Source organism: Watersipora subatra, chromosome 4 (assembly GCF_963576615.1).
Source record: "Watersipora subatra chromosome 4, tzWatSuba1.1, whole genome shotgun sequence".
Classification (NCBI taxonomy): Eukaryota; Metazoa; Bryozoa; class Gymnolaemata; order Cheilostomatida; family Watersiporidae; genus Watersipora; species Watersipora subatra.
Genome location: NC_088711.1, coordinates 29265233 through 29291916, shown reverse-complemented (window position 1 = coordinate 29291916; position 26684 = coordinate 29265233). Strand labels below are relative to the sequence as shown.

Sequence of the window (26684 nt, the reverse complement as noted above, 5' to 3'; positions counted from 1 at the left end):
AACTTTTGTGTTCATCTGAGTCTGTCTGTCTGGCTATAAATAAAACAATTGATAAATAATAGTAACGCAAGAGCATCATCACTATCACCATCATCATAACTATCTGATGTTCAAATAATAAAAATCTGAATAAAAAACGTTCAAACAAATTTAATTTTTATGGCTGTCCCACGACCAAACACGAGCCAAGCGATTGGTTGGGAGATTCATGATAAATGCATATGTGCACACAACTCCCGAAAAATTATCCGTTAACGGCGTTACCAAACCCTTGTACCAAAATATCTTCAACAAATTTAACCATTTTTGTGTAGAGTCGTTCAAGTATAATAATGATACAAAACACATATAAACCTATTTAAATATATTACCAAGTTTTTGAAAGGTTACCGCAAAATCTTAAAACTAACCCATCTGATCGGATGATACATAAATAGACAGATTAATTCGGTCTAAAATCGAAATAAAAACTTGAGAAGCCTTTTTTAATCAAAATCAAGACTGGCCAACAAAACGCCAATAAGACCGTGCGATAGATAGTATAACTATTAAGTCGTCCAAATTTCACGAGAAAAACGTGCACATTTCACCAGTCTATGGAATTGTTCAATTGCCAAAGGTTTCTGTAATTAACTTAGAAGTACTGAAAAGTGATTGTTTCTCTTTTGCCGATTTTATTATTCGAATTAATTATTTGATTTTATAAAAAAATTATTATAATATTTAATTATAAGAATAATCATTAGAATTTACAACATCGACATATCAACATTTCTTTAATTAACATAGACCGTTTGAGGCGTAGACCGATTTACAGGTACGAAAATGTGGTACACAGTTTATCAACCTACGTTTTTCGTCCAATTACCGAAGGTTTCATTAAATTATCTAGAACATTAGCCAGATTTCTTTACATCTTATCTACAAGCTAGGGCCGAACTACAATGCCCCTTTGTGACAAGAATATTTCTTTATTTTACTCCAGTTTGCAGAAAACTTCCAGACGCGTTAATGCTAATGCTTGCTTTCTGTTACATATCGCTGTCAAAACCATTCTACATTCAACAAACCAACTTTCAACTTTCCAACGCAACTTTCAAGCTGTGTATATTACACGACAGCTTGCCATTTTACTTTTAATACTGCATTTCAGAGATATAATAAACATACTTCATTATTGCTGTTGTTAGTTAAATTACGTACAGTAGGTTAAGCCTACAGCTTGAATTAATATTTATTTTATTGTTGTAAAACATAGGTTTGAGATAGTTGTAGATTAGGTCTGATTTTTATGCAACCTTTTGTTTTGCATAATTGACCTTTTGATTTTCATTTCAAAACAACTTGACAACTACCATGGACATACAACTTCCCAGAACACCACGTCGTCACACTGGCTGTCCCACGTCTCCCAATTATTACGGAGGAGTAGAAATAGGAGGTCCTCACAGCAACCATCAATATCAAATGCTAATGTTCAACAAGCTACTCAAAATAATAACAACAACTCATCTGATTCAAAGAATTCTTTAGTAGATGTTGTAGGTGAAGCCTACAACTTCTAACTAAACAATTCTACTGCTGCAGAATTCTGACCTTTTGTAACTACTTTTTCAACAACCAGCAGTACCCTTTCTTTTTTCCATTATCACTTTGGTTGTGGGCTGTATGACAGGGGAATTTCTAGTTATTTAAATATGAATATCTATTCGTATAAATGCAATAAGGAGGATATGAGCAAATGTGAAGGTGCCCTTTGTAGGGGTTGAGAACCACGGCTAAACCTTGTAGATACGATAAAGATGAGAAAAGGGATGGTGGTTTGGGCACATTCTGCTGGAGAGCTGGATGAAAGCTGAGATGAGAAGAAGAATAGAAGGGGAACGGAAAGTGAAGGATCTAAAGGAAAGTAGAGAATTAGGGTGATCGATGAAACACAGAGCAGACAGTCTTACTATAGAATGAAGTGAGATAAAGAGAATGGAGATTATTGGAAAAGATGACGACACGAGGAACCTTGTCTATGGAAGAATACTCCGGTGGAGGATAACTCCGGTGGAGGAATGAACTCAAATAGAAACAATGTAAGGATGTAAGCTATCTGATTATTTCATTAACTGGATAAAGCTAATACTAATAAAAAATTCTGTCCGTTTATGAATCACAAGCAACCTTTAGATAAATTTTAATAGATCATAAAGTAGAGATGACCCTTGAAATAGAGCGATCATTTTTCTGGCTAAAAGACAGCTCCATTTCGGCATTTTAGAAATAATAGAATTTCCATAGAATATCGCCCAGATAAGGCTACATGTATATGCGCTTATATGTGTTAAAGCAGTGGAACGAATTACTGATGCCTCATCTGTAAAAGCAATTTTGGTTAGGAGTAATTCAATTTACAAATCATGTGATTCTCTGTTTGCTTATCTACACAAATGCGATCAAACTATTTCACACGGTGTTGGTAACGCCACATTAGGATGATGTTGAGCTAATCATATCTTTTCTTTGTTCTTCATCTATATATATATATATACATCTCAAAGTATGTATGTGTGTCCCTCGGCTATAGCTACTATTAGAATAGCATATAGATGGACAATGCTGATGCAATGTCTCGGCATACCTAACTAGCTTACTGCAACTTTTCATTGGCAATGTGCCAGGCTAATAGTGAGTGACAGGCAACTACATTACCTGTCACTGTTTATAAGCAAATTTTTAATATCCATGCATCGCCAGACATTCCGCTAGTACGCTAGTACAAGCAGGTAACAAAAACCACCTTGTGTCAAGGTAACAAAAACTACCTTGTGTCAAGAACAATCAAGTTTGCCACAAACTCTTGCTAAACAATCTCATGAAAGCCACAAAAATGCAAACAAAGTCTTTATATAATAATAGCGTGTGTGTCAGAGCAAATAGGTCTCAGTGAGTATTTCTAATTGTAGACCGCCAAGAAGGTTATTGCTGAAATAACTAGCAGATGTATTTAAGATTGAAAATTATGCTCTCTTACTCAGAAAACTTTATTCTTATAAATTTCATTGGCTACTACGCAGAAAAAAATATAGAGGCCATTACTGCTTTTGCGAAGATCTGCAAAAAATGTTTTAAATAATTTCATTGTTCAAACAGAGAACTTGTAAGAACTGGTAAAAATGGACCAAACCAAAGATTGGATGAATTGGATAGAGTCAGAAATGTTTCTATGGAGTACTGCTCTCTGAAGAAACTGAAAAGGTTCATATCTGATTATTCATTGCCAGGGAGTTGAACAAGATTTGAAATGGATAACATCTAGAAAGGCGCATGCTTATATTCTAGGATATAACAGAACTTAGACTTACATATAATGGTACAGGCAACCAGAGTCATGAGATAAACCAGTAACAGTACACACCAAAAGCCCTCATAAACATATCTGGCATAAAATGTAGACCTCAAAGCCTGTGCCATTACAGATCATGGAAGAATTGATGAAGCTGCGAGAGATAAGATTTGCTACGATGGCAGCGTGTACTCGAGTAGAGTAACAACTATTACTCATGTTGCAGCCAACGTTACACTTAGTCCTACAATACATTACATGTGACTGTTATGTCTTATACTCTTACCCTGTTTGATTCTGATGTTAGACTTCCATAAAGCCTACTTTCATGTACACACATTATTGAGTAAAGATGAAGGATTCAAGTCGCTTTTCAAGTGCATTGACCTTCTAGTTGGACTAATCGGGCATGTTGAAAAATCTTTAGATACTCAAGATGTAGGTTGTACTAGTGTTGTAACAGAAGAGATCTGATATTGGTATTAGTTTTAGGTCTGAAACCTCTAAGATGGTAAAAGTCCTTCTCAGATTTGTTTGTGGCATGTATTTAAAGCACAATTACTCAAACACACAATAACGGCACTGCCAGTTATGGGAATGTTTTTCATTATGGTTATTACAGGAAACCTGCTGCATAGTTTTATAACCTGAATGAGGTCTTAAAGATGTGGTTGCGTCAAAAAGGTCGATTTAATGAAATTTAGACCAATAAAAGGCTAAAACATCAGCTACAATTTGATGTCATTTTTATCTTTGTAGACTAACCCTGTCCAGAGATATATGCGTTTGAATGAGGCCATCTTTTAAAACCCTCACATTCCAGCGTGTGCTTCATTCGTGACGTAACTAGTGATACATCTGAAAAGAGTCCACGAGCGATAAATATAAGATCGCTTCATTAGCTAATCATGAAGACGAAATTTTTATATAGGTTGTAATAAATGTTATCACTCGTAAAACGTAATGGATTACTCGATCAACAAGTTTTATTGACAAACAAAAAAATTGTAAAGTTACTGCGAAGGTGACTCCGAGTTTTCTGGGCATCAGGTGGTTAAAGTGCTACGGAGGAAGATAGGAAAATGGAGGTAAATTTATCTTTTACTTTGAGTCTCCTATAGATATACTGTTGAGTTTACATTCAGATTATATTTCCCTGTTTGAGGTTAATGTAATTTCCTGCGCGTGCGAGATACGTATGCACAGTGAGTTCTTGACGGCTTCTTTTTAATCCATTGCATCTAGCAATACAATGGCTTAGATTGATGAATATGCTAAAGGTAATATCTTTAGTACTAATTAATAAAATTATAACTTTTTGCAATCACCAATCATCGTTTTATACTTTTTTATCGTTTCAACTAGCTATAGTTGCTTCAAATTTTCTTTGGAAGTTTTATCTAGTAAATTAGATTTATGATTTGACTTTAGATGTTCACTCCTCACATGTAGAAAGTGAAGAAAATCGATTGATCAATGTAAATTTTTAACTTCCAGAACCAAAGCTTCGAATTGTTGGCTTGGCATACTTATGCTTTTGTTAAACATTTATTCATTTTGAAAATTGCATTCACAATCTATCTAACTCCTAACTTGAAAGCTTTTAGTAGATACGCTTTAGAATGACATATCTATGAATGACATATATTTATTGCATTTGTTTTACTGATTACAGGATGTTTATGTGGTCCCACCAGCCGTAGCAGCTTTGTCAGTGTGGAAACTGCCATAAATGGGAAAGAGAGACTTGAATGTGTGCTGCATAAACCATGCTTTGTTTGAGTTTGCTGCAGTAGATGAATTTGTCTTATTGCATGAGCTGAAACTATGTGAGTGGCCACGACTTAGATTATGGGTAGATATTTTTAAATAAGATCTTTATGCCGAGATGAAACTTTTTTGCTTGTAAAAATATATATAATAAAATAATATTGTTGAAGATAATGCAAAACATGATTTGCAAAACATTGAACATATCATAGCCCCGTTGACACCTGTGCTAAAATCTTTTCTGATAGATGGATTTATGAAGTGCAATCAGAGCTGCATGGACAGGCACTTTTGCATAGCTCGACCATTTGTTTAGTACTTGAATCAACTAATCAAATGTGACCAGTGGATGTTTTTTCTACACATTGATACCAATAATGACTCGATAACGTTGAGAGTCGACTATACAACTTTACTTACGGTAGTAAGAAACTAGTTTTTGGTGTGGGCAATGATATACAGTCCCCCCAGGATAGGCGACGGGCATAATGTGGGCGGGGCTTTTGGGAGGCTGTATATCATTAGTGTGTTTAGCGACCGAATTACCGTAGACCGGTAGAATTGGTAGTCGGTACTAATATGTTTACACAGCATTTAGAAGAAGCTAATATGACAAGTTTTTAATTTTTTTTGTTTGAGGCCTTTAAGACGTTGGTAATAATATATCTGTAGCTAGATTTAAAATTTTATTTTAGCCAACACGAGCAAATACAAGATAAAATATATGCCAATAGAGCCACGTAGGACTAGACTTTTATCACAATAGCCGATTTGAATACACGAGGTAGAGACAGGTTGTATCACGCGTTACATCATTTTGGGCAAGTCTGGGCATGTTTTTTGGCCTGAGCGTTTTTACCGTGATCGAATTTTTTCGATTTTATTCTTCCAATATCTTGACAATGGAGATTTCCTAGCACAACAAACTAGGTATCAACTGATAGACAAAAAAATGCTTTCTTTTAGAATCAATTCAAATTTTACACAACCACATCTTTAACTAGTTCTTATCATTCCAGACTAGCAAAGAATAACTGTTTAATGAAGCGAAACACCAGTCGGCACTCCAACAAGTGTAATGCAGAACACGCAATGGACACTCCAACAAGTGTAATATGGAACAAGCGGTGGACACTCTAACAAGTGTAATACAGAACACGCAGTGGACATTCCAACAAGTGTAATTCAGAACACACAGTCCACACTCCAACAAGTGTAATACGGAACACGCAGTGGACACTCTAACAAGTGTAATACGGAACACACAGTGGACACACCAACAAGTGTAATACAGAACTAGTGTTGGGCCGTATCTAATTTAGTGCCGGATCGGATATCCTTGCACATTTTTATCGGGTTTCCCGGTATCGGTATCCTCGGTATTTACCATCTTCGGTATCCTTGGCCAACTAAGAAAGTTCGGTATTGTCGGTACTATTGTTCGGTATGTGGTTATCAGTGTGTCTTTAAATAGTTTAAAGTTTAATGGTTTAAACTTTAAATCAGAACTGTCTCGAACAACTTTTATCGTTGTGCAAAAAACATTCTTTAGTCAGCAGTATATTGTTGCGGCAAAGAGACTCCTTGTTTTAGAAAGCCAAAAAAGAAAAGAAAGATGGAAATATAATTTTCATAATAGATGTTTGTATTGTTTATTCTATTAAAAAATATAGTTATTGATACAAACGTTATGTATAATAAAGAACAGATAGATAATGGCAAGGGTCTCTCTTTGATAAATATACTGAAACAGTTTACAGAAATCTTACTATCACACATTGTAATCAGGTAATGTAATCACATAATTATACGCAGTCCAATTAGAGTCCAGTCCCGTTAAAGTCTTTATACATCCTCCCATCTGTGGAGAACTCCCAAACCTTCGAGGCTGGTGGCATTATCAATGTAACGTAATATAATAATAGATACAGTAAGCGTGGAAATTTTCGTTGAATTTGTTCGCCAATGCGTGCTGAGATTAGCATGTTCGTCACGAAGCGTTTCAAAAATCTCTTCGGATATCCGTAAAACCATTTACTGGTAGGCTTTAACAGATAAATACCGATGATATCAAACCGGCCGCGGATACCTAGCTGTCACCGAAAATGATTGGTTTCCTCGGATACCGAGAATCCCTCGGTATCGGTAAGAGCGGATAACCCAATACCGGCCCAACACTAGAACACGCAGTAGACACTCCAACAAGTGTAATAAGCAACACGCAGTGGACACTCCAACAAGTGTAATACGCAACACACAGTCAACACTCCAACAAGTGTAATACACAACGCGCAGTGGACACTCCAACAAGTGTAATACAGCGAGGAGTTGGCAAATGAACGAGTATTGCTTGTACTCACTTGGTAGATTAACATATGAACGTAAGGATGCCTGCGCATAAATGCTGTGTCTAGGATACAGATGTCTGTATTTTGATGTCTTGTATGCCTTAGATATGCACTTCTATGTTTTCCACAGGCTATACCGTTTTGATAGAAGAGACTGGAGCTACTTAATAAAAAAGTTCTGAAACATTGGTTCATGGCTTGTCCAGTCGCCACTAAGCACACATCTATACATCGCATCTATACATCGCATCTATACATCGCATCTATACATCGCATCTATACATCGCATCTATACATCGCATCTATACATCGCATCTATACATCGCATCTATACATCGCATCTATACATCGCATCTATACATCGCATCTATACATCGCATCTATACATCACATCTATACTGTAAAGGATCTGACTCCGGTAGCTGAGTCAGCTTTACTTCCTAACAAGGGAGTCGCAACCTGGGCTACTGGCTGCCCTTGTTCGAGGCCTGATTGACCTGCCCGTGGCGGTCAAGTCAGTCCAAGACAAGAACCTAGTAGTCAGGCTTGCTCCGAAACCAAACCCCCGGCCTGCCTCTGGATCTCTATCTCAGGCTAGTCTGGATCCACTAGTGGCTGGTCTTAAGACTGGATCTCTTGTGCCATGGCACACCCGATCGAGTCTAGACAAGGCCGTGGATCGCCTCCTAGCCTTCTTAGAGTCACCCTGGCAGTTCCGTCTGTTGGTTGCACTGAGCCTGCTTGTACAATCGGTGAGCCAACCAGGCAGGCGTCAATAGAAGCAGTTCGTATGAGTGTATAGCAGTTTATTAATGATGTCTTCAATACAAGTATGCACAAGTATGAGTGAAATCAAGCACACCCTGCCTGTCTACCGCGCTGGCTTATATAGCCAGCGCCTATCGTTTAACTCCGCCTACTGATCTATTTATATCACAAAGGATATGCCAGATATAACAGGATGGTTATGTAACAAAAAGGCAGTTCAGTAATACAGTTATATAATAAAAAGGCAGTTCAGTAATACAGTTATATAATAATAAAAAGGCAGTTCAAGTATGCAATAAAGGAAGTTCGAGAGGTTCGGTTAAATGATAGTGCGGATATATATATGAGTGCAGTAAATAGTACACAGGTATGTCCCGGTCCTCCACACTCTCCCCCCCCCAATTGTTTGGCCAGGGGTGAACAATTAAGTGTTCTCAGTGGAAATGTCGCGCTTGTGTTCTCAACCTCTGAGCTTCTATACGGCATTCCTCGGCCATCCGGATGTAACGTTGGTATTGGTCCTCTTCTCTTCCCGCTCTACGGTTGTACTCTTCTCGCCGGGCCCGTGTGTTCTCGATGGCCCTGGTTACCCTGCTGCTGGTAGGTTCCTTGGTCTTGCCATCGGCTTCGGCGTATACCCCAGCGATGTCGTCCGCATTGACGTGGATCTCCAGGGCAGTCTCGCTTTCTCCTGCTACCTCTATCCCAGCTCCCTTAGGCGGTGTGTTTATTTCCTGGTTGATGAGTCTCGCTTTCCTCTGCTTTACCCTTGGGATTACGTACCCTTGGGGAAAAGGCCTTTGGACCCGCTCCTCTCTTCCTCCGGCGGTTCGGCATCGGTTTAAATGGACGCGGAGGTCGGCTTGTCCGTCCCTCCCGTCGTCCTGGAGGGTCTCCTGTTCAGTACACCCCTTTTCTTCTGGTGACTCTGTCCTTAGTCGTTTTTGTCCTATTCTTCTACCTCGTACCCATCCGTTCCCATCCTTTATGGGAAGGCAGGTTCCAAACGGGGGGCACTCTGTCCATTTCATGTATGTACAAAAATCGGTGTACCACTCCTGATCTACTTGGTATACAATGCTAGGGTGTAGTCCAGAATCCTTGGCTTTCTTTTGGTGCTTGTATATACTAAAGAATGACGATGAATTTTTCTGACATTTGCACCAGTAGCGCCAAAAGTGTTGCCGAATATGTCTCCTTACTACCCTACTGTCCTTGTTTTTGAAGCCACAGAGTCTGCACTCTCCCTTCTGGCGGTCTTCCGCGGCCTCCATCCTTGCGTAGGAAGTGGGGGAGTACCAGATATCCTCGGCTACTCCGTCGAGGGTTTCCCGGCTTTTTCTTCTCTCGAGCAGTCCGTTCTCTTTTTTCTGATCGACCGGAAACGTTGGTAGGTTTATCGAGCAGGCTTGTACTGGTCCTGATCGTGGTCGAGTATCCAACTGGTGCCTCTGGCTAGTCTCTAGCGGAGGGCCACCCTGGAGTGGTTTACCTCCGCTCCTGACTTGGAAACTCTGGCCCTCAGAATTTTGCCTGGCCTGTTTTGGCTTGGCTTTGTCCTGGGGCGCCCTGTTCCCTACCATTTGCACCATCCTGGTATTGGTTATCGCCGGTTCTACCGGCCTCGCTCCCTTATAGGCAATGGGTGCGATATTTTTCTTGGCTATGTTATTCCCAGGTAGTTTTACCTGATCGACGTCTTGGTTCTCTGCCGTTATCTCAGTTTCCTCCAGGATCTCATCCAATTCTGTTAATAATTCCTGCAGTTCTGGATCCTCGATGGCGTTGGTTTCATCTGAAGTTGGTCTCATATTCGTGATATAGGTTTGTGGAGAGAGCTGGTTATTCGTTAGTGCGCAACGGTTGAAGTGACTGGAGGCTGTCTCAGTTTCATAAGATGGCCGCTTTCCGGTCCTGCCGTGCTCTTGTTCCTGAATTGTTCTGCCGTTCGGAGTCTGCTGTCGAAGGCCTTCATTGCCGGATGGTTCCTCTCCTGCTTGGTTTTCTTCGTCTGCCTCCGTCTCTGCCTCCTTTCCCGGGATATTTCGGTCTGGTATGATTGTATCTGGTTGCTCTCCTCCGTGGCGGCTTGCGGCCATCATCTCTTCTAGTTCGGCAACCGACTCTTTTAGAATTGTATATTGAGACATCAGTTCTAAGTTCGTCCTCAGACCTTCCCTCTCTATCAAGGTCTCCAGTTGTTCCACCATAGCTTTGGTAGACTGATACCGTTCCCTGAGTTCGGCCTGTCTTTCTCTGGCTTCCGGTCCTTCTTCTTCAGGGTCGATTTGGTGGCACACAGTCTCGCCGTATCTGATAGGAGGACCCACCATTCGCCGGGGTCTCCCGTCTCGTCTTTCTCCCATACCATTTTCTGTTCTCCTTGGTTCTGCGTTCATTCGCACCTCTTCTTCAGCTGGTGCTGGTGTAGAAACTTCGGGTGGGGGCGGATCCCTTTGTTCGGTGACTCCGGAGTCGGAGGTCTCATCGACTGCGGTATTGTCTGTCTCTCCTTCTGTCAAATCCTGTCCGGAGGGCTTCACCGGGGGTTCGGAACAGGGCCCGAGACTTGGTTCCTCTGGTTCTGCGTTAGATATACCGGTTTGCTCTGTTGCCTCCCTAACCCCTCCGGTGGGATCGTGACTGCCCGAGGCAGACCCTCTTTCTCTGGCCAGGACCTCCAGAAGTCGTCTCCTGAACGTGTTACTGTCCATATCCGGGGGAGGTTCCATCCTCTCCTACCGTGTTGGCGGGGGGGGGGGGGGGGGGGGGGCTCCCTTCTAGTGTACTCTACTGCGGGCAGCATCTCCCCTAGCTCTTCCAGCCTCCTCTCTCTTCGTCCAGTGGCACCTCTCATGTTTGGCCTCCTGGAGGGTTCCTTGGTGGCCGGGGCCCTCCCATCGGCCTTTGGACACGCGTAGTATGGTTTTAATCTCTCCTCGTTTTGTACTGATATTTGTCCTTGTCTCTCTACTTGGTACGTATGGTTGGGATTACACCTAGTGACTGTATAGGGTCCCACATATTTGGGCTGTAACTTGGGGTTTTCTCCTCATCTACGTCTCTTGTTGACCAGCAGCACCAAGTCACCGGTCCCAAACGATGGGGGCTCTTCGTCGTCCTCCACCCGGATTTTCATTTGGCGGTCTCGGAGAATTTCATACGTTTCCTCCAGCCGGCTGGCCAGTTCCAGTACGTAGGGCTGTACCGCCTGACCAATGACTGCAACGGGTTCTGAGAGCTGGTCTGGCAATCGCAGTTCCCTGCCCATCATCATGTAATTCGCGGTTTCTCCCGTGGCGGAGTGGGGAGTGCCCCGGAAAGCCCTCATTATCTGTGGCAGCAACAAGTCCCACTCTGTAGGCCCACGGCGCAGGAGCAAGGCTCTTAAGGAATCTCCTAGGCTCCGATTGTTTTTTTCTACAATGCCATTTCCCTGGGGGTGGTATGGTGTAGTCCGTGTTTTGTCTACGTTCCATAGACTACATAATTCTCCCATGAGTTTAGACTCAAATTGAGCCCCTTGGTCGGAGTGTAATTCCTCGGGTAGGCCAAAATAACAGAACACCCTTTCGTCCAGGGTTGCGGCTACCACCGGGGCAGTTGCATCCGGGATCGCTATTGCATCCTGCCATCTGGAGAAATGGTCGCTATCACTAGTATCCACTTGTTCCCTCGGTTAGTCACTGGCATTGGTCCCACCAGGTCAACCGCTAGCTTCTGCCACGGTTGCCCGGCGTACAATCGGTGTCTGCTCCTAGTTGCGTGATTCCCGCCGGTTTTTGCCACTTGACAGATCTCACACGTCTTGATGAGTCGTCTCACGTCGGCATTCAGTCCCGGCCAATACCAATTGAGCAGTAATCTTTTTACAGTCTTGTGAACCCCCGCGTGGGCAAGCCTGTGCGTGTCCCACATTACCCGGCTCCGGTCCGCCCGAGGACATAGGGTACACCATCTGGGGTGGCCGTTCGTCGTTAGTCTGACCTCCAGGACGCCGTTGGGGGATAACCTCAGAGCCTCCCGTCTCTTGTGTAGGACCCGGAGCTCGTTACTCCCTAGAGTCAGCTCCTCCTCTGATAGCTCTTGATCATTTTTTACTGCCCAGTACATCCTGGCCACGGCCTGTGTCCCTTCCATTTGGCTCTGTACCAGCTGTCGGAAATTTCGGTCTCCTGGTAGCTTAATTGCGGCCACGGTGTCGGACTCTCCTTCCAGCAATGCCTGTTTGCTAGGGCCCCCGTCTCGCTCCTCTATTCGGATACACTGTCGACAGTCGTTTGGGCAGTCCTGTCGACTCAGGCCGTCGGCATTCTCGTGCTTGACCCCTGATCGGTGTTCCAGTGAGTACGAGAATTCCGACAGAATCTCCAGCCACCGAGCTACTTGAGCCGACGGCTCCCTCCTCCTACACAGCCATCTCAGGGAGGCATGGTCCGTGTGGAGCACGAACTGTTGACCATACAAGTAGGGCCGGAAGTGCTTGACAGCTTTTACTACTGCCAGGAGCTCTCGGCGCGTTACACAGTAATTTTATTCGGCTGGGCTGAGGGTCTTGCTGTAGTATGCCACTACGGTCTCCCTGCCCCCTGGTTCTGAGACAGGACGGCCCCCACTCCCACATTACTGGCATCGGTGTCCAGAGTATATTGACTCTTTGGGTTGGGGTACCCCAGCACTGGTGCCGAGATCAGGCCTTGTCGGAGGGTCTCGAATGCCTGCTGCTCTTCTTCTCCCCACCTCCAAGGCTTCCCTTTGCTAGTCAAGATCGTGAGTGGCTTGGCAATAGTGGCGTAATCTCGCAGGTACTGTCGGTAGTACCCTGTGGTCCCCAGGAAGGCCTGCAGTTCCTTGATATTTCGAGGGGTCTGCCATTCGGCCACTGCTTTTACCTTTTCTGGGTCCGTGGACACTCCTTCCGGGCTCACCACATGGCCAAGGTACCTCACTATCCTCTGGAGGAGCTCGCATTTAGAGGGCTTCAGTTTCAGCTGCGCGGCGGCGAGTCTCTGGAAGACCTCTCCCAAACGGGCTAAATGGGTCTCGAAGTCTGGAGCAATTACGATGATGTCGTCCAAGTATAGCAAGAGGGTTTTCCAATGGAGCCCGTGAAGTACAGACTTCATCAGTCTTTGGAAGGTGGCGGGGGCCGACGTCAATCCGAAGGGCAGTACCTTCCACTTCCACAACCCGCTTCTCGTGGCAAAGGCGAATTTCTCTTGAGCGTCCGGATCTAACGGTACTTGCCAGTATCCACTGGTCAGATCCAACGTACTAAAAAATCGGCTTCCTGCCAGGGCGTCCAGGCTTTCATCAATCCTAGGGATGGGGTACGCATCTTGTTGGGTGACCGCATTCAGCTGTCGATAATCAATACAAAATCTCCATCCGCCATCCTTCCTCACCATGACGACCGGGGAACTCCATGCCCCATTGGCAGGCTCGATCAAACCCTTTTCCAGTAGTTCCTGTACTTGTTTATCCGCTTCTGCCTCCTTGAGGGGTCCCAACCGGTGGGGGGTTGTCTGACCGGCCTGGTACCCTCCATCAGGGGTATGCTGTGGGCGATCCGGTCGGTCCTTCCTACGTCGCCATCATACTTGCTGAACACGTCCTGGTACCTGGTCAGAAGATGGGCCAGGCTCTGCTTCTCTCCTTCGTGCCGGCATCCTGGGAGGGCCTGCCGATATAGCTCAACCAGGTGACCCGGGACGGCTTCCCCCGTCCTTACAGTTGCACACCCCACTCCTGATTCGTCGAGGTTCCCGTGTTCCGGCCCAGACCAGAGATCCGTCTGTATGTCCTCTTCTTCCACAGCCGTGTATGAGCCAATGACGTGTCCGGCGCCCAACTCTATCGGTTGACGTCCGGGTTTCAGGCATCGTATGGTGACATCACCCCCCTCTCCAGGCCTGTTCAGGCTGCATGCCACGGGTATGTGTGGATCAGAGCCCTCTATCAAGCCCATCGGGACGTAATTTTTGGCGGAGATCTTCCACGTCACTCTTACCTCCGACAAGGGAGGGATAGTAACTTTCTTCCAGGCGTGAACGTTGGACACCATTATCCTCCCGTATTTGTCGGTGCAAGTAAGTTGCCTATTCCCTAGGGAAATGACGGGTCGGCCAAATTCAATCTGACACTTGTGGGAGATCAGGAAAGGCATACCCAGAATAGCGTCTTCGCTGATTTGGCTTACGAGGAAGTTCTCCTCTATAGCCACGTCCCTGATCCTTCCGGTTAGCCTTATCAGTCTATAAAACTGGAGCTTGCTACCATCTGCCATGAGTCCGTACCGGTTATTCTCTTCTAACTGCACCCTCACTCGCTCCGGCATTCTGTCGAACACCTTTTTGGAGAGTAGGTTAGTGTTGCAGCCGGTGTCTATGAGGAACAGGAGGTCTTGCCTCTCTACCTTTCCCGGTAGGAAGTAGCTCGACCTATGGGGTTTTTCCAAGGCTCCAACCCTTGGCAACCCTTCCCCCGTTGCGGCGGTATCGAGCATCTCTTCCGATTTTTTCCTCCTCGGACGTCCCCTAGGCCTGTCCGGTGGTGGACTCTTTTTGAGCTGGTCCTCCAGGCTTTCCTCGGGAGTAGCTGGCCTTGTGCTCTCCCCGTACCGGCCTGTCGGACCCGACACCGGACTCGTGGGTTGGCCTAGATTCCCTCCTCGGAGATGGCCGCCTCGGGTCGGCCCCCGTCTCGGGGGTTCGGCTTCATTCCAGCCCTTTTCGTCTCTGGGTTTATGGTACTCCGGTCTCTGGAGATGCTCCGCCATTGCTGGGTCCTCGTTCCATCCCGATCCAGTTGATACGGATCTCCTGAACGGATCAGCGCCGGTGGGGCCATCTCTCTCTGACCTAACCTGTCTAGGCTTACGGCGGGGTTCCATCTGGGTCGCAAGCTCCCTTCTTCCTGATCTGTACAGCGTTGGTCTCTCGAGAGCTTCAGTTACCACTGAACCCGCTCTCTGTCCCGACCCTTGCTGTCCAGATCGCTCGGGGTGCTCGGCCCTAGTGGGACCTCCCTTCCGCCCTGGCCTCTCTGGTTCTCTGGTACGTCCATAAACTCTTCGTTTCTCGTCCAGTCTCTGGATCTGGTGGAGGTACTGCCGCTGCGCCTGTTTGGCCGCCCGCGGTGAGTCCTTGGGGCTCGCCTCGCATCCCTCTTCCTCCTCATCCAGTTCCCATATACTTTGGTATGGGTTGTAGACAGGAATCGTTTCTACCGGGGGTCTCTTGACCGGTGCCGCCGTTTTAGTCGGATGCTGCCAACCCTCCGGATCAACCCCAGATTCCCTTCGACTTGTATTGTTACGTTGTCTGTGTTTTTCGTGTCCGGGTGCCCTTGTGCAGCCAGCAGGTAGACCTACTGCTGCGGGCCTTAGGCGTTTCCCTGGTCCTGCCTATAGGGTGTCCTCTGATTTGCCTGCCTCCGCGGACAACTTCTCCTCTGGTGGCCTTCCTGGTTGCACCCCCAGCATCTCGCCATTTCCTTTTTCTTGGTCCCGCTTTCTGTAATAGACTGCGGTCGATGGATATACAATTTTAACTTGGCCACTTCTTTGGCTAGGTCCGTCACCGAGGTCAATAACAGCTCGAGGGTATTCGGGGTAGTCCTAACCACCACAATCGGCTCTTCGGGGCCCCGTTCTCCCTCGCCCTGTCCTGTCTCGTCTGGCTGGACTGCCCTGACGTCCGACCTGAAGGGTTGGGCTTGGTGAGACGCTATACTAGGTCGAACCTGTAAGTACTCGTTCCCTGCTCTCACGGCTGCTTCCAACGTAGGAGTAGGCGCCGCTAGCAGGTGTCGCTGCAAATAAACATTGCCCAGCGTACCACAGAACGTGTCCACGGCCATCTCCTCTTTCAGGCGATCTGACATTTCCCCAAACGCGATGTCGGTCAGCTTCTCTATTTGGGTGGTGTGCTCAAATAGCGTTGCTTGCTGGTCCTTTTTTAGGCCCTGCAGTTTTGCTTTGGCTTCTTTGGGTGTCAGTCCAAACCTGGCCCGGAGGTTGTTAAATACGCCGTGTATGGTCTGCCCGTGTCCACAGTCCTTAGCCTGCCCTCGCAGTCTCTCTCGGATGTGTAACAGCGCGGATCCTGGCCCCCAGTCATTTGCAACGGCTACATCGTTGAACTGCCTGATGAAGGCCTCTACATCGCTATTCCTGTCATATTCTGGGGCTCTGAATGTTTCTCTTGGTGCAGGGGGTCTCTGTGTTCCCTGGTTGACGAGCAGTCTTTCCAAGACACCCGTCAGTCGCTCTAGACCTCCTAGTCCCTCCTCTCGGAGAGCTTCCGGTCTTTCCGCGCTGCGAGCCCGTCTGGTCATACCTGCGTCGTCTTTTTGGTCCCTGTTAGTCGTCCTGTTGTGGGTTAAGCAGATCCCACCGCTGCCACCAGTGTAAAGGATCTGACTCCGGTAGCTGAGTCAGCTTTACTTCCTAACAAGGGAGTCGCAACCTGGGCTACTGGCTGCCCTTGTCCGAGGCCTGATTGACCTGCCCGTGGCGGTCAAGTCAGTCCAAGACAAGAACCTAGTAGTCAGGCTTGCTCCGAAACCAAACCCCCGGCCTGCCTCTGGATCTCTATCTCAGGCTAGTCTGGATCCACTAGTGGCTGGTCTTAAGACTGGATCTCTTGTGCCATGGCACACCCGATCGAGTCTAGACAAGGCCGTGGATCGCCTCCTAGCCTTCTTAGAGTCACCCTGGCAGTTCCGTCTGTTGGTTGCACTGAGCCTGCTTGTACAATCGGTGAGCCAACCAGGCAGGCGTCAATAGAAGCAGTTCGTATGAGTGTATAGCAGTTTATTAATGATGTCTTCAATACAAGTATGCACAAGTATGAGTGAAATCAAGCACACCCTGCCTGTCTACCGCGCTGGCTTATATAGCCAGCGCCTATCGTTTAACTCCGCCTACTGATCTATTTATATCACAAAGGATATGCCAGATATAACAGGATGGTTATGTAACAAAGAGGCAGTTCAGTAATACAGTTATATAATAAAAAGGCAGTTCAGTAATACAGTTATATAATAATAAAAAGGCAGTTCAAGTATGCAATAAAGGAAGTTCGAGAGGTTCGGTTAAATGATAGTGCGGATATATATATGAGTGCAGTAAATAGTACACAGGTATGTTCCGGTCCTCCACAATACATCGCATCTATACATCGCATCTATACATCGCATCTATACATCGCATCTATACATCGCATCTATACATCGCATCTATACATCGCATCTATACATCGCATCTATACATCGCATCTATACATCGCATCTATACATCGCATCTATACATCGCATCTATACATCGCATCTATACATCGCATCTATACATCGCATCTATACATCGCATCTATACATCGCATCTATACATCGCATCTATACATACATGCACACGAGCTGGCCAGGTTTAGCAAAAAACTTCCTGTTTTGGCAAGCTATGCTAACCCTGACAGCTTTAGCATTACAGTGTAGTGCCTTCAAACTGCCTTTCCTAGACAGAGTCTCGCTAAAACTGTTTGCCTTGTCATGGTTTGTTTGACCTGCTGCTGGTCAGACCTCGACAAAGTGTCCTCTGTAAGACCTTGTCGCCACTGGCCTGCGAGTGACCTTCTTACTTGTTTATTTTCTGTCCATCATATTACTGCTGATCAGCTACTTGCAATCAAACGTAGCATAGATAAACCTTAAAGCATTTGTGCCATTAGGATGTTCTATGAAATGACAAGGTAGGCTATCATTCTGATTTCAGTAAATCATTATGCTACCCTTTAGTATTAAGTTCCAGCCATTGAAGTTTATGCAATACCATGAATCACTCAGGGAAAAACATGTAGTCATCAACCCGGTTATCTAAAGCGACTGACCTACAAATGCCAGGTTAGGTTCAATTCCCAAAAAGGCCTCAAAATGCCTTGAATTACTCTCTCCTCAAACCAACCAAAGGAAGAAAATGATAGTGAGGCAAGCGAGTACACAAGTATAGGGACTGATGTATGTGAGAAATTCAAAAAACCTTTCTTCCCGTTACCAAGTAGGCTATCACTAACCAACAACCGCCTGTTCCATCTATTCCACTGTATGAACCAAGATCCTAGCACTCATTATATCTAATCTATTATGAATAAGTATATGATATACACTGTACAACCGTAAGTGTATGATATACTCTGTACAACCATAAGTATATGATATACACTGTACAACCGTAAGTATATGATATACACTGTACAACCACAAGTATATGATATACACTGTACAACCGTAAGTATATGATATACACTGTACAACCGTATAAAGCAAATACTTACCGAGTGAAGTAGTGTCCAAAGCAGAAATAGCCCCGATAATGAAACATATAGAAATTTTGCTGAACAAATCCGCCATGTTGGTTTCAGTGATGACCTGAATGTGATAAAGGCGCCTGCTTGCTGCCTCTAGGCAAACTTGAAAGTTCTGTCTCACCGCTGTTGGACTTAGTTAGCATTAGTTGGCATGTAAATTACACTTCCTTGTCAAATGCACTCGTGCTAATAGTAGCCAAAGTGAGTAAGCTAGCCATAAAGGTCATATGTCAATTGATAGGGAGCAGAGCAACACAAGATTGACACGCTTGAGTTGTGAAACACAAGGGTTAAATGCTACTACCATAACTTGCAAGACATTTTAAACCATGCTTCCATGTATGACAAAATACTTTCTTGAAAAGGATATTGTATAATGATGCAAGAGGCTTGTTCTTATTCTTTATGATTATTACACAACAAAGTCCTTCGGCAGCTAGCTCTTGATGAGATAGCAAGTTAGTCACATAGAGATTACTACATAGACATTGAGGCAACTATAAAGAGCAGAAGGCTAAAAATATGAGTATGTAGCATATACACTATATATATACATATATAGTATGTACACTATATATATGTACATACATATATAGTATATAAGTATATAGAAACCACACTCTTTAGTGTGACCAATTCGTAGCATTTGTATGCTCACAACTGACTCATACCTATCCCTGGCAAGAAACAAACATTACCTCTTAAGAGTAATTAATCTAATTATAACCTGTAGCTTTGACTACTGACTTTAGTAGTAGCAAAGGAGACAAAGAGGGCGTTTACACCACGGACCAAAGATCATTGAGCACAAGCTGAACTGGCAAGTGCTTAAATAAATTGTCACAAGAAAGCATATTCACATCGATAAAAAAGGTTTTGGCATTTTAAGTATGACCAGCTGACCGATAAATTTAAAGAAAAAATAACATCACGCAGTCACATGGTTAAATTGATGTTGTGAACAGACTAACTCAGAACTGGCAATTGGCAACTCAGAACTTGCAATTGGCAACTCTGAACTGGGAATTGGCAACTCTGAACTGGCAATTGGCAACTCTGAACTGGCAATTGGCAACTCTGAACTGGCAATTGGCAACTCTGAACTGGCAGTTGACAACTCCGAACTGGCAATTGGCAACTAAGAACTGGCAATTGGCAACTCTGAACTGGCAATCGGCAACTCTGAACTGGCAATTGGCAACTCAGAACTGGCAGTTGGAAATGCTGAGCGGGCAAATGATAATTCTGAACTGACACTTGGCATGCCTTAAAGTGCTTCTGCCAATTTTTTAGAGCACAAGCTTTGCAGTCTTGCAGATCTGGAATACACCAAGCCAAGGCGATAGTAGCAAACTGAAACTTGGCACAATCGATGATAGCGCGAGGATACTTACTAAATTTTCCAAAGAAATATAACAAGTTTATAGTAACTACATGATCATATAAAATGAAATGCATGTTCTTTTAGCTTTTAATTTTTATCACATGTTTCAGATTTATATCCTATGTTAGAATTATAAAAATATCAAAGAATTAGAAGATTAACAAGCTTAGGAGAAAGGATATGTTATGACTACTAAAGATATATGCTGTACTTGAGTTTAGTCTCGGTGCGCACTCTTCAGTAATCTTGCTCTAATACAACTATAACTCTAATAAATATAATTTGTTATAACTTATTTTTGATGATTTCAAGATTTTTTAAATATTTACTTGAATGTTTCTTTTACATTTACTTCAATTTTATAACTTTTCTCACATTTATAGAAGACCTTCCGTCTTTGCTGCGTCAAAAGCTGGAGTTATTTGCCCATGCTTAATTAATTTACGCTCAAACGTAGTTATGGTATGTTGACAAAGTTTGACAACTTGAACTCTGTGATTGCTGTTTACACTGATAAAACACCATAAAATAGGGAGATTAAGCTACCTAGCTGTATAGTTAGAAAACGATGGAGATCATATAGCAAATAGCGAGATGACACATGTGAGGATGAGGCATCTTCACAGAATGACTAAAGGCTATATAAAAGGATCTGGTATGAAGCAGTACAGCAAATAAAGGCCTTTCAAGATTTTACACACGACTTTTTTACTCTTGGCTTCTGACAATGAACCTGCTAGTTTTGAATGTGAGGAGAGATTGCCCCAAATTCTGTGCTAACTAAATGTGATTATCGTTGAAAACATTTGCAGGATTCTAAACTATCTGATCCCACGACCAAACACGAGCGAAGCGATTGGTTGGGAGATTTCTGATAAATGCACATGTGCACACAACTCACAAAAATTATTCATTAACGGCCGTCGCAAACCCTTGTACCGAAATCTCATCAACAAATTTAACCATTTTTGTGTAGGGTCGTTTAAATATAATAACGATACAAAACACATATAAACCTATTTAAATATGTTACCAAGTCTTTGAAAGGTCACCGCAATATCTTAAAACTTACCCATCTGATCGAATTATACATAAATAGACAGCTTAATTTGGCCAAAAACCGTTATTAAAACTTGCCAAGCCTTGCTTTAATCAAAATTAAGACCGGCAAACGAAACGCCAATAAGGCCGTGAGACAAATAGTAGAACTTTTAAGTCGTGCGCATTTCACGAAAAAAACGTGCACATTTATAAGATTTAGTTATAAGAATAATAATTCGAATTTACAAGATCGAAGTATATAGTGACCGATGGTGGGCAATATGTTACTATTATTATTTTCTAAAGATTTTGTTGATGGTACTACGGCTGTGCTCAATATTGTGGTACTGCCAAGCCGTCTTTAATATCTGCAAAATTAAGTAATAGGCCTACTTTTCCTATAGATATACATCTACATATTTCTATGACAACCAACTAACATCTGTTTAGATTTTTAAATTCAGCATAACTCTTTAGATATAAATAGTGAAATCTAGATAAATATCACAACTTTTTGATATTGGTTGCTATGACCAATGATATACAGCCCCCCCAGCAATATATATAATTATATATATATATATATATATATATATATATATATATATATATATATATATATATATATATGTATATTACACAGTAGCTTGCCATTTTACTTCTAATATTGCATTTCTCTTATTGCAGGGAGAGATATAAACATATAATTTTTCCCTTTCATTATTGCTGTTTGTTGTATATAATAACACCCGCACCCAGTACATTACAGCTACCATTGCAGCTACCATTGCAGTTATCCTATTGCACTGCAGTGCCATTTGACTGCTAACATTGCATTTCTCAACCATCAGTACCCTTTCTTTTTCCATTATCACTTTGGTCGTGGGCTGTATGACAGGAGATTATCACTTTGGTCGTGGGCTGTATGACAGGAGATTATCACTTTGGTCGTGGGCTGTATGACAGGGGAATTTCACTTTGGTCGTGGGCTGTATGACAGGGGAATATCACTTTGGTCGTGGGCTGTATGACAGGGGAATTTCACTTTGGTCGTGGGCTGTATGACAGGGGAATATCACTTTGGTCGTGGGCTGTATGACAGGGGAATATCACTTTGGTCGTGGGCTGTATGACAGGGGAATTTCACTTTGGTCGTGGGCTGTATGACAGGGGAATATCACTTTGGTCGTGGGCTGTATGACAGGGGAATTTCACTTTGGTCGTGGGCTGTATGACAGGGGAATATCACTTTGGTCGTGGGCTGTATGACAGGGGAATATCACTTTGGTCGTGGGCTGTATGACAGGGGAATATCACTTTGGTCGTGGGCTGTATGACAGGGGAATTTCACTTTGGTCGTGGGCTGTATGACAGGGGAATATCACTTTGGTCGTGGGCTGTATGACAGGGGAATTTCACTTTGGTCGTGGGCTGTATGACAGGGGAATATCACTTTGGTCGTGGGCTGTATGACAGGGGAATATCACTTTGGTCGTGGGCTGTATGACAGGGGAATATCACTTTGGTCGTGGGCTGTATGACAGGGGAATATCACTTTGGTCGTGGGCTGTATGACAGGGGAATATCACTTTGGTCGTGGGCTGTATGACAGGGGAATTTCACTTTGGTCGTGGGCTGTATGACAGGGGAATATCACTTTGGTCGTGGGCTGTATGACAGGGGAATATCACTTTGGTCGTGGGCTGTATGATAGGGGAATATCACTTTGGTCGTGGGCTGTATGACAGGGGAATATCACTTTGGTCGTGGGCTGTATGACAGGGGAATATCACTTTGGTCGTGGGCTGTATGACAGGGGAATATCACTTTGGTCGTGGGCTGTATGACAGGGGAATATCACTTTGGTCGTGGGCTGTATGACAGGGGAATATCACTTTGGTCGTGGGCTGTATGACAGGGGAATATCACTTTGGTCGTGGGCTGTATGACAGGGGAATATCACTTTGGTCGTGGGCTGTATGACAGGGGAATATCACTTTGGTCGTGGGCTGTATGACAGGGGAATTTCACTTTGGTCGTGGGCTGTATGACAGAGGAATATCACTTTGGTCGTGGGCTGTATGACAGGGGAATTTCACTTTGGTCGTGGGCTGTATGACAGGGGAATATCACTTTGGTCGTGGGCTGTATGACAGGGGAATATCACTTTGGTCGTGGGCTGTATGACAGGGGAATATCACTTTGGTCGTGGGCTGTATGACAGGGGAATATCACTTTGGTCGTGGGCTGTATGACAGGGGAATATCACTTTGGTCGTGGACTGTATGACAGGGGAATTTCACTTTGGTCGTGGGCTGTATGACAGGGGAATATCACTTTGGTCGTGGGCTGTATGACAGGGGAATATCACTTTGGTCGTGGGCTGTATGATAGGGGAATATCACTTTGGTCGTGGGCTGTATGACAGGGGAATATCACTTTGGTCGTGGGCTGTATGACAGGGGAATATCACTTTGGTCGTGGGCTGTATGACAGGGGAATATCACTTTGGTCGTGGGCTGTATGACAGGGGAATATCACTTTGGTCGTGGGCTGTATGACAGGGGAATATCACTTTGGTCGTGGGCTGTATGACAGGGGAATATCACTTTGGTCGTGGGCTGTATGACAGGGGAATTTCACTTTGGTCGTGGGCTGTATGACAGGGGAATATCACTTTGGTCGTGGGCTGTATGACAGGGGAATATCACTTTGGTCGTGGGCTGTATGACAGGAGAATATAACTTTGGTCGTGGGCTGTATGACAGGAGAATATAACTTTAGTCGTGGGCTGTATGACAGGGGAATTTCTAGTGTATTAAGTTATTCAAATTGTGTTATTAGCATATTACTACGTCTGTTTAATGCTAGTCAATAAACTATCTTTGGGAATGCTATGAGTAAAATTTGCCTCATTGACATAAATATTTGCTTGTTTGTCATGCATACCACACTTATTATGGCTTTCTTTAGCTACAGGCTAAGGCTACATTGACAAAAGGAAAAATCCAAAAGATATTAAATTTTTTGTGAAGCAAGAGAGACAATTGTAGGGAATGTTTATAAATATATATATACTAGGTCAGGCATGTCCAACGGGCAGCCCTGGGGCCACACCTGACTCTCGGCTTCATTTTTTGTGGCCCCTGAAGGCCAGCAGATTAAAAATATTTTTTTACCAGTTTATCTTTGTTCTTAGGCTATAGTTAGCGAACACCGCAGCTATGGGTAGTGCGCATAAAAATGCACCAATTAATATTATTGAAAATTTCAAGTTCCCTATCTGCTTTTTAGAAATTCTTTTACAGCCTTTATTTCTATTAGCAGATTGAACATCTCAAACCAGAATTCCCAATCTGAGCTGGAGAATGTTCTGCAGCTTGCTGGATGCTAGCTCAATACGTATTGCTCAGTTACAATTATGGCTACACGCAGGAAGGTTGACCTGAGGGAAGAGTATTTAATAGCAGTTGGAAATTGCAATACTTTGTCAAATACCACGGGGAGAGCTAAGCAATCTGCGTCATATGCAATCAAGTAATTGCTGTGCTCAGAGAGTATAACATAATGCGGCATTATACAACTCGTCATAGCGCATATGAGCAATACTCAGGTCGTGACAGACAGGAGAAATACGACTCACTATCATTCAATCTGCAGCAACAGCAGCAAAATTTTATAAGATATATAGAGATTAGTGAAAAAGCCACAAAATGCAGTCTCGCTATTGCTCAACTAATTGGTCAAAGACAACTACCATTTCAACATGGAGAATTTGCTAAAGAGGTAAGCATTTTTTTTAATTTATGTCAGAAAAGAGAGTTGCATAAAGCAACTATAGGCGTGGAGTTGTATAGACCTTAAAAAACCGAGGCAAGCATAACTCCTTGCATAGCCTGATATACCTAAAGCTAAAATGAAAATTTCAACAAAAGTTTGTGTGATTTGCCATTGTCATTATATTTTAGTAACTATCAATTTCATTTATCTTTACCTTGCTTTATTATTTTCAGGCACTCGCAGTGTTTGTGGATGAATTCTGCTCTGATAAAAAGAGTAATTTAGAAAGTGTTGCTCTGTCAAGAACCACCATTGCAAGAAGAGTGGAAAATCTGAGTAAGGACATTGAGGGTACAATGAAAGCCCAGATTAAGAAGTTTGTTTATTTCAGCATAGCATTGGATGAGAGCACAGATTTGTCTGACACCTCTCAGCTTGCAATTATGATACATGCATTGATAATGAGTTCAATGTCACTGAGGATCTCCCAACAATGAGTAGTTTCCATGGTACAACAATTGGAATAGATGTCTATGAGAGTCTATTAAAAGAACTTGCTGAGTTCAGCCTACCACTGGAGAATATGTCTGGCATTTGTACTGAAGTAGCACCTGCCATGGCAGGGAAACGCCGCTGGACTAATAAGTCTATTGCTCAGCTCTCACTGCTAGGATGTTCCTCTCGTGGTGTACCATTGTGTCATACATCAAACAAACTTAGCAGTGCAAACCTGAGGATGGATCATGTTATGGGTCTGGTTGTATCCACTGTTAACTTTATTCGATCACGAGCATTGAACCATCGCCAATTTAAAATTATGCTTGATGAGGAAGAATGTGAATATAAAGATGTAGCATATTATTGTAAAGTCAGGTGGCTCAGCAGCGCTAAAACACTGTGAAGGTTTTACGGTCTGCTACCAGAGATTGATTCATGAGAAACAAGGGTCATGAGTGTGATGAGTTCAAAGATCAATTCTAGATCACTGATTTGACATTTCTAGCTGATATCACAGAGCATATGTCAGTAGTAATCCTTCAGCTACAGAGAAAGAAACAAGACATACCTCAACTCTGGAGATACATCACTGCATTCAGGACAAAGCTTGAGCTGTGGAAGCAGCAACTCTGAGAGGAGAATTATGCTCGCTTCAAAACTCTGTCAGAGCATCAGCAGAATGGCCAATACGTTGAGGTCAACTCTAGGCAATACGCCTACATCTTGTCAGATCTATCAGCTGATATTGAAAGAAGATTTTTTCAGTTTGCAGAAACAGAAAAGAAGATAAAGATATCAAGCCTTGTCAAACCCTTGCCCTTGATTGTCAACCCTAGCAGCGTAGCAGCCGAGTTACAGATGGAGCTCATTGACTTGCAGGCTGACAAACGTCTCAAACAACATTTCAGCCATGAACTCATAGAGTTTTATCATGATTTCTTTTCAGCTGGCACATATCCAGCTCTACATAAACATGCTCTTCGAATGGTCAGCCTCTTCGGCTCTACCTACTTATGTGAGCAGTTCTTCAGTCGCATGAAGCATACCAAAAGCAAATATCGCACCGGACTAACCGACGAGCATCTAGCTCAGCAGCTCAGGGTTTCATTTTCAGACACTAAACCTGACCTAGACAGGATTGTACGAGAGAAGCAGTACCAAGTGGCTCACTGAGAGTAGTATGGCCAGTACCATTACCATTGAAAACTTAGCACTGCAATATGCCTATCTCTTCATTAAGCACACTGCACATCAATTTCATGATTCTGTTTGAAATAACATGTAGGCCTATAGGCCTATGTATTTAAAACTAATATTTTGACGCATTTGTAATTTTGTAATTACATGTAGTTAAAGCCAATATATTGAACTATTGGTTTTTTTGTAATTACATTTAGTTA

General features: G+C 43.5%; 2 protein-coding genes across 2 annotated transcripts in view; one reads left to right on the top strand and one right to left on the bottom strand.

Moving 5' to 3' along the window:
- The window catches only part of LOC137394631 (uncharacterized), a 52342-nt gene extending 33590 nt beyond the window's left edge, over window positions 1–18752 (bottom strand). Inside the window, exon 1 of the mRNA XM_068081382.1 lies at window positions 18549–18752. Coding sequence (XP_067937483.1) covers window positions 18549–18624 — 76 coding nt within the window. The 5' untranslated portion in view covers window positions 18625–18752. The remainder of the gene's footprint in view (window positions 1–18548) is intronic.
- Window positions 18753–24573: 5821 nt separating this feature from the next.
- On the top strand, window positions 24574–26457 carry LOC137394134 (EPM2A-interacting protein 1-like). The gene is made up of 3 exons (XM_068080854.1): window positions 24574–24792; window positions 25020–25137; window positions 25952–26457. The coding sequence occupies exons 1-3, from the start codon at window positions 24574–24576 to the stop codon at window positions 26455–26457; spliced, it is 843 nt and encodes a 280-aa protein (XP_067936955.1).
- The last annotated feature ends 227 nt before the right edge of the window (window positions 26458–26684 follow it).

Coding starts and splice junctions, on each gene's coding strand:
- LOC137394134 (XM_068080854.1), top strand. CDS start 24,574: ATGCGGCATTATACAACTCGTCATAGCGCATATGAGCAATACTCAGGT. Junction 24,793..25,019: donor ATGGAGAATTTGCTAAAGAG/GTAAGCATTTTT, acceptor TATTATTTTCAG/GCACTCGCAGTGTTTGTGGA. Junction 25,138..25,951: donor TCTGAGTAAGGACATTGAGG/GTACAATGAAAG, acceptor AAACTCTGTCAG/AGCATCAGCAGAATGGCCAA.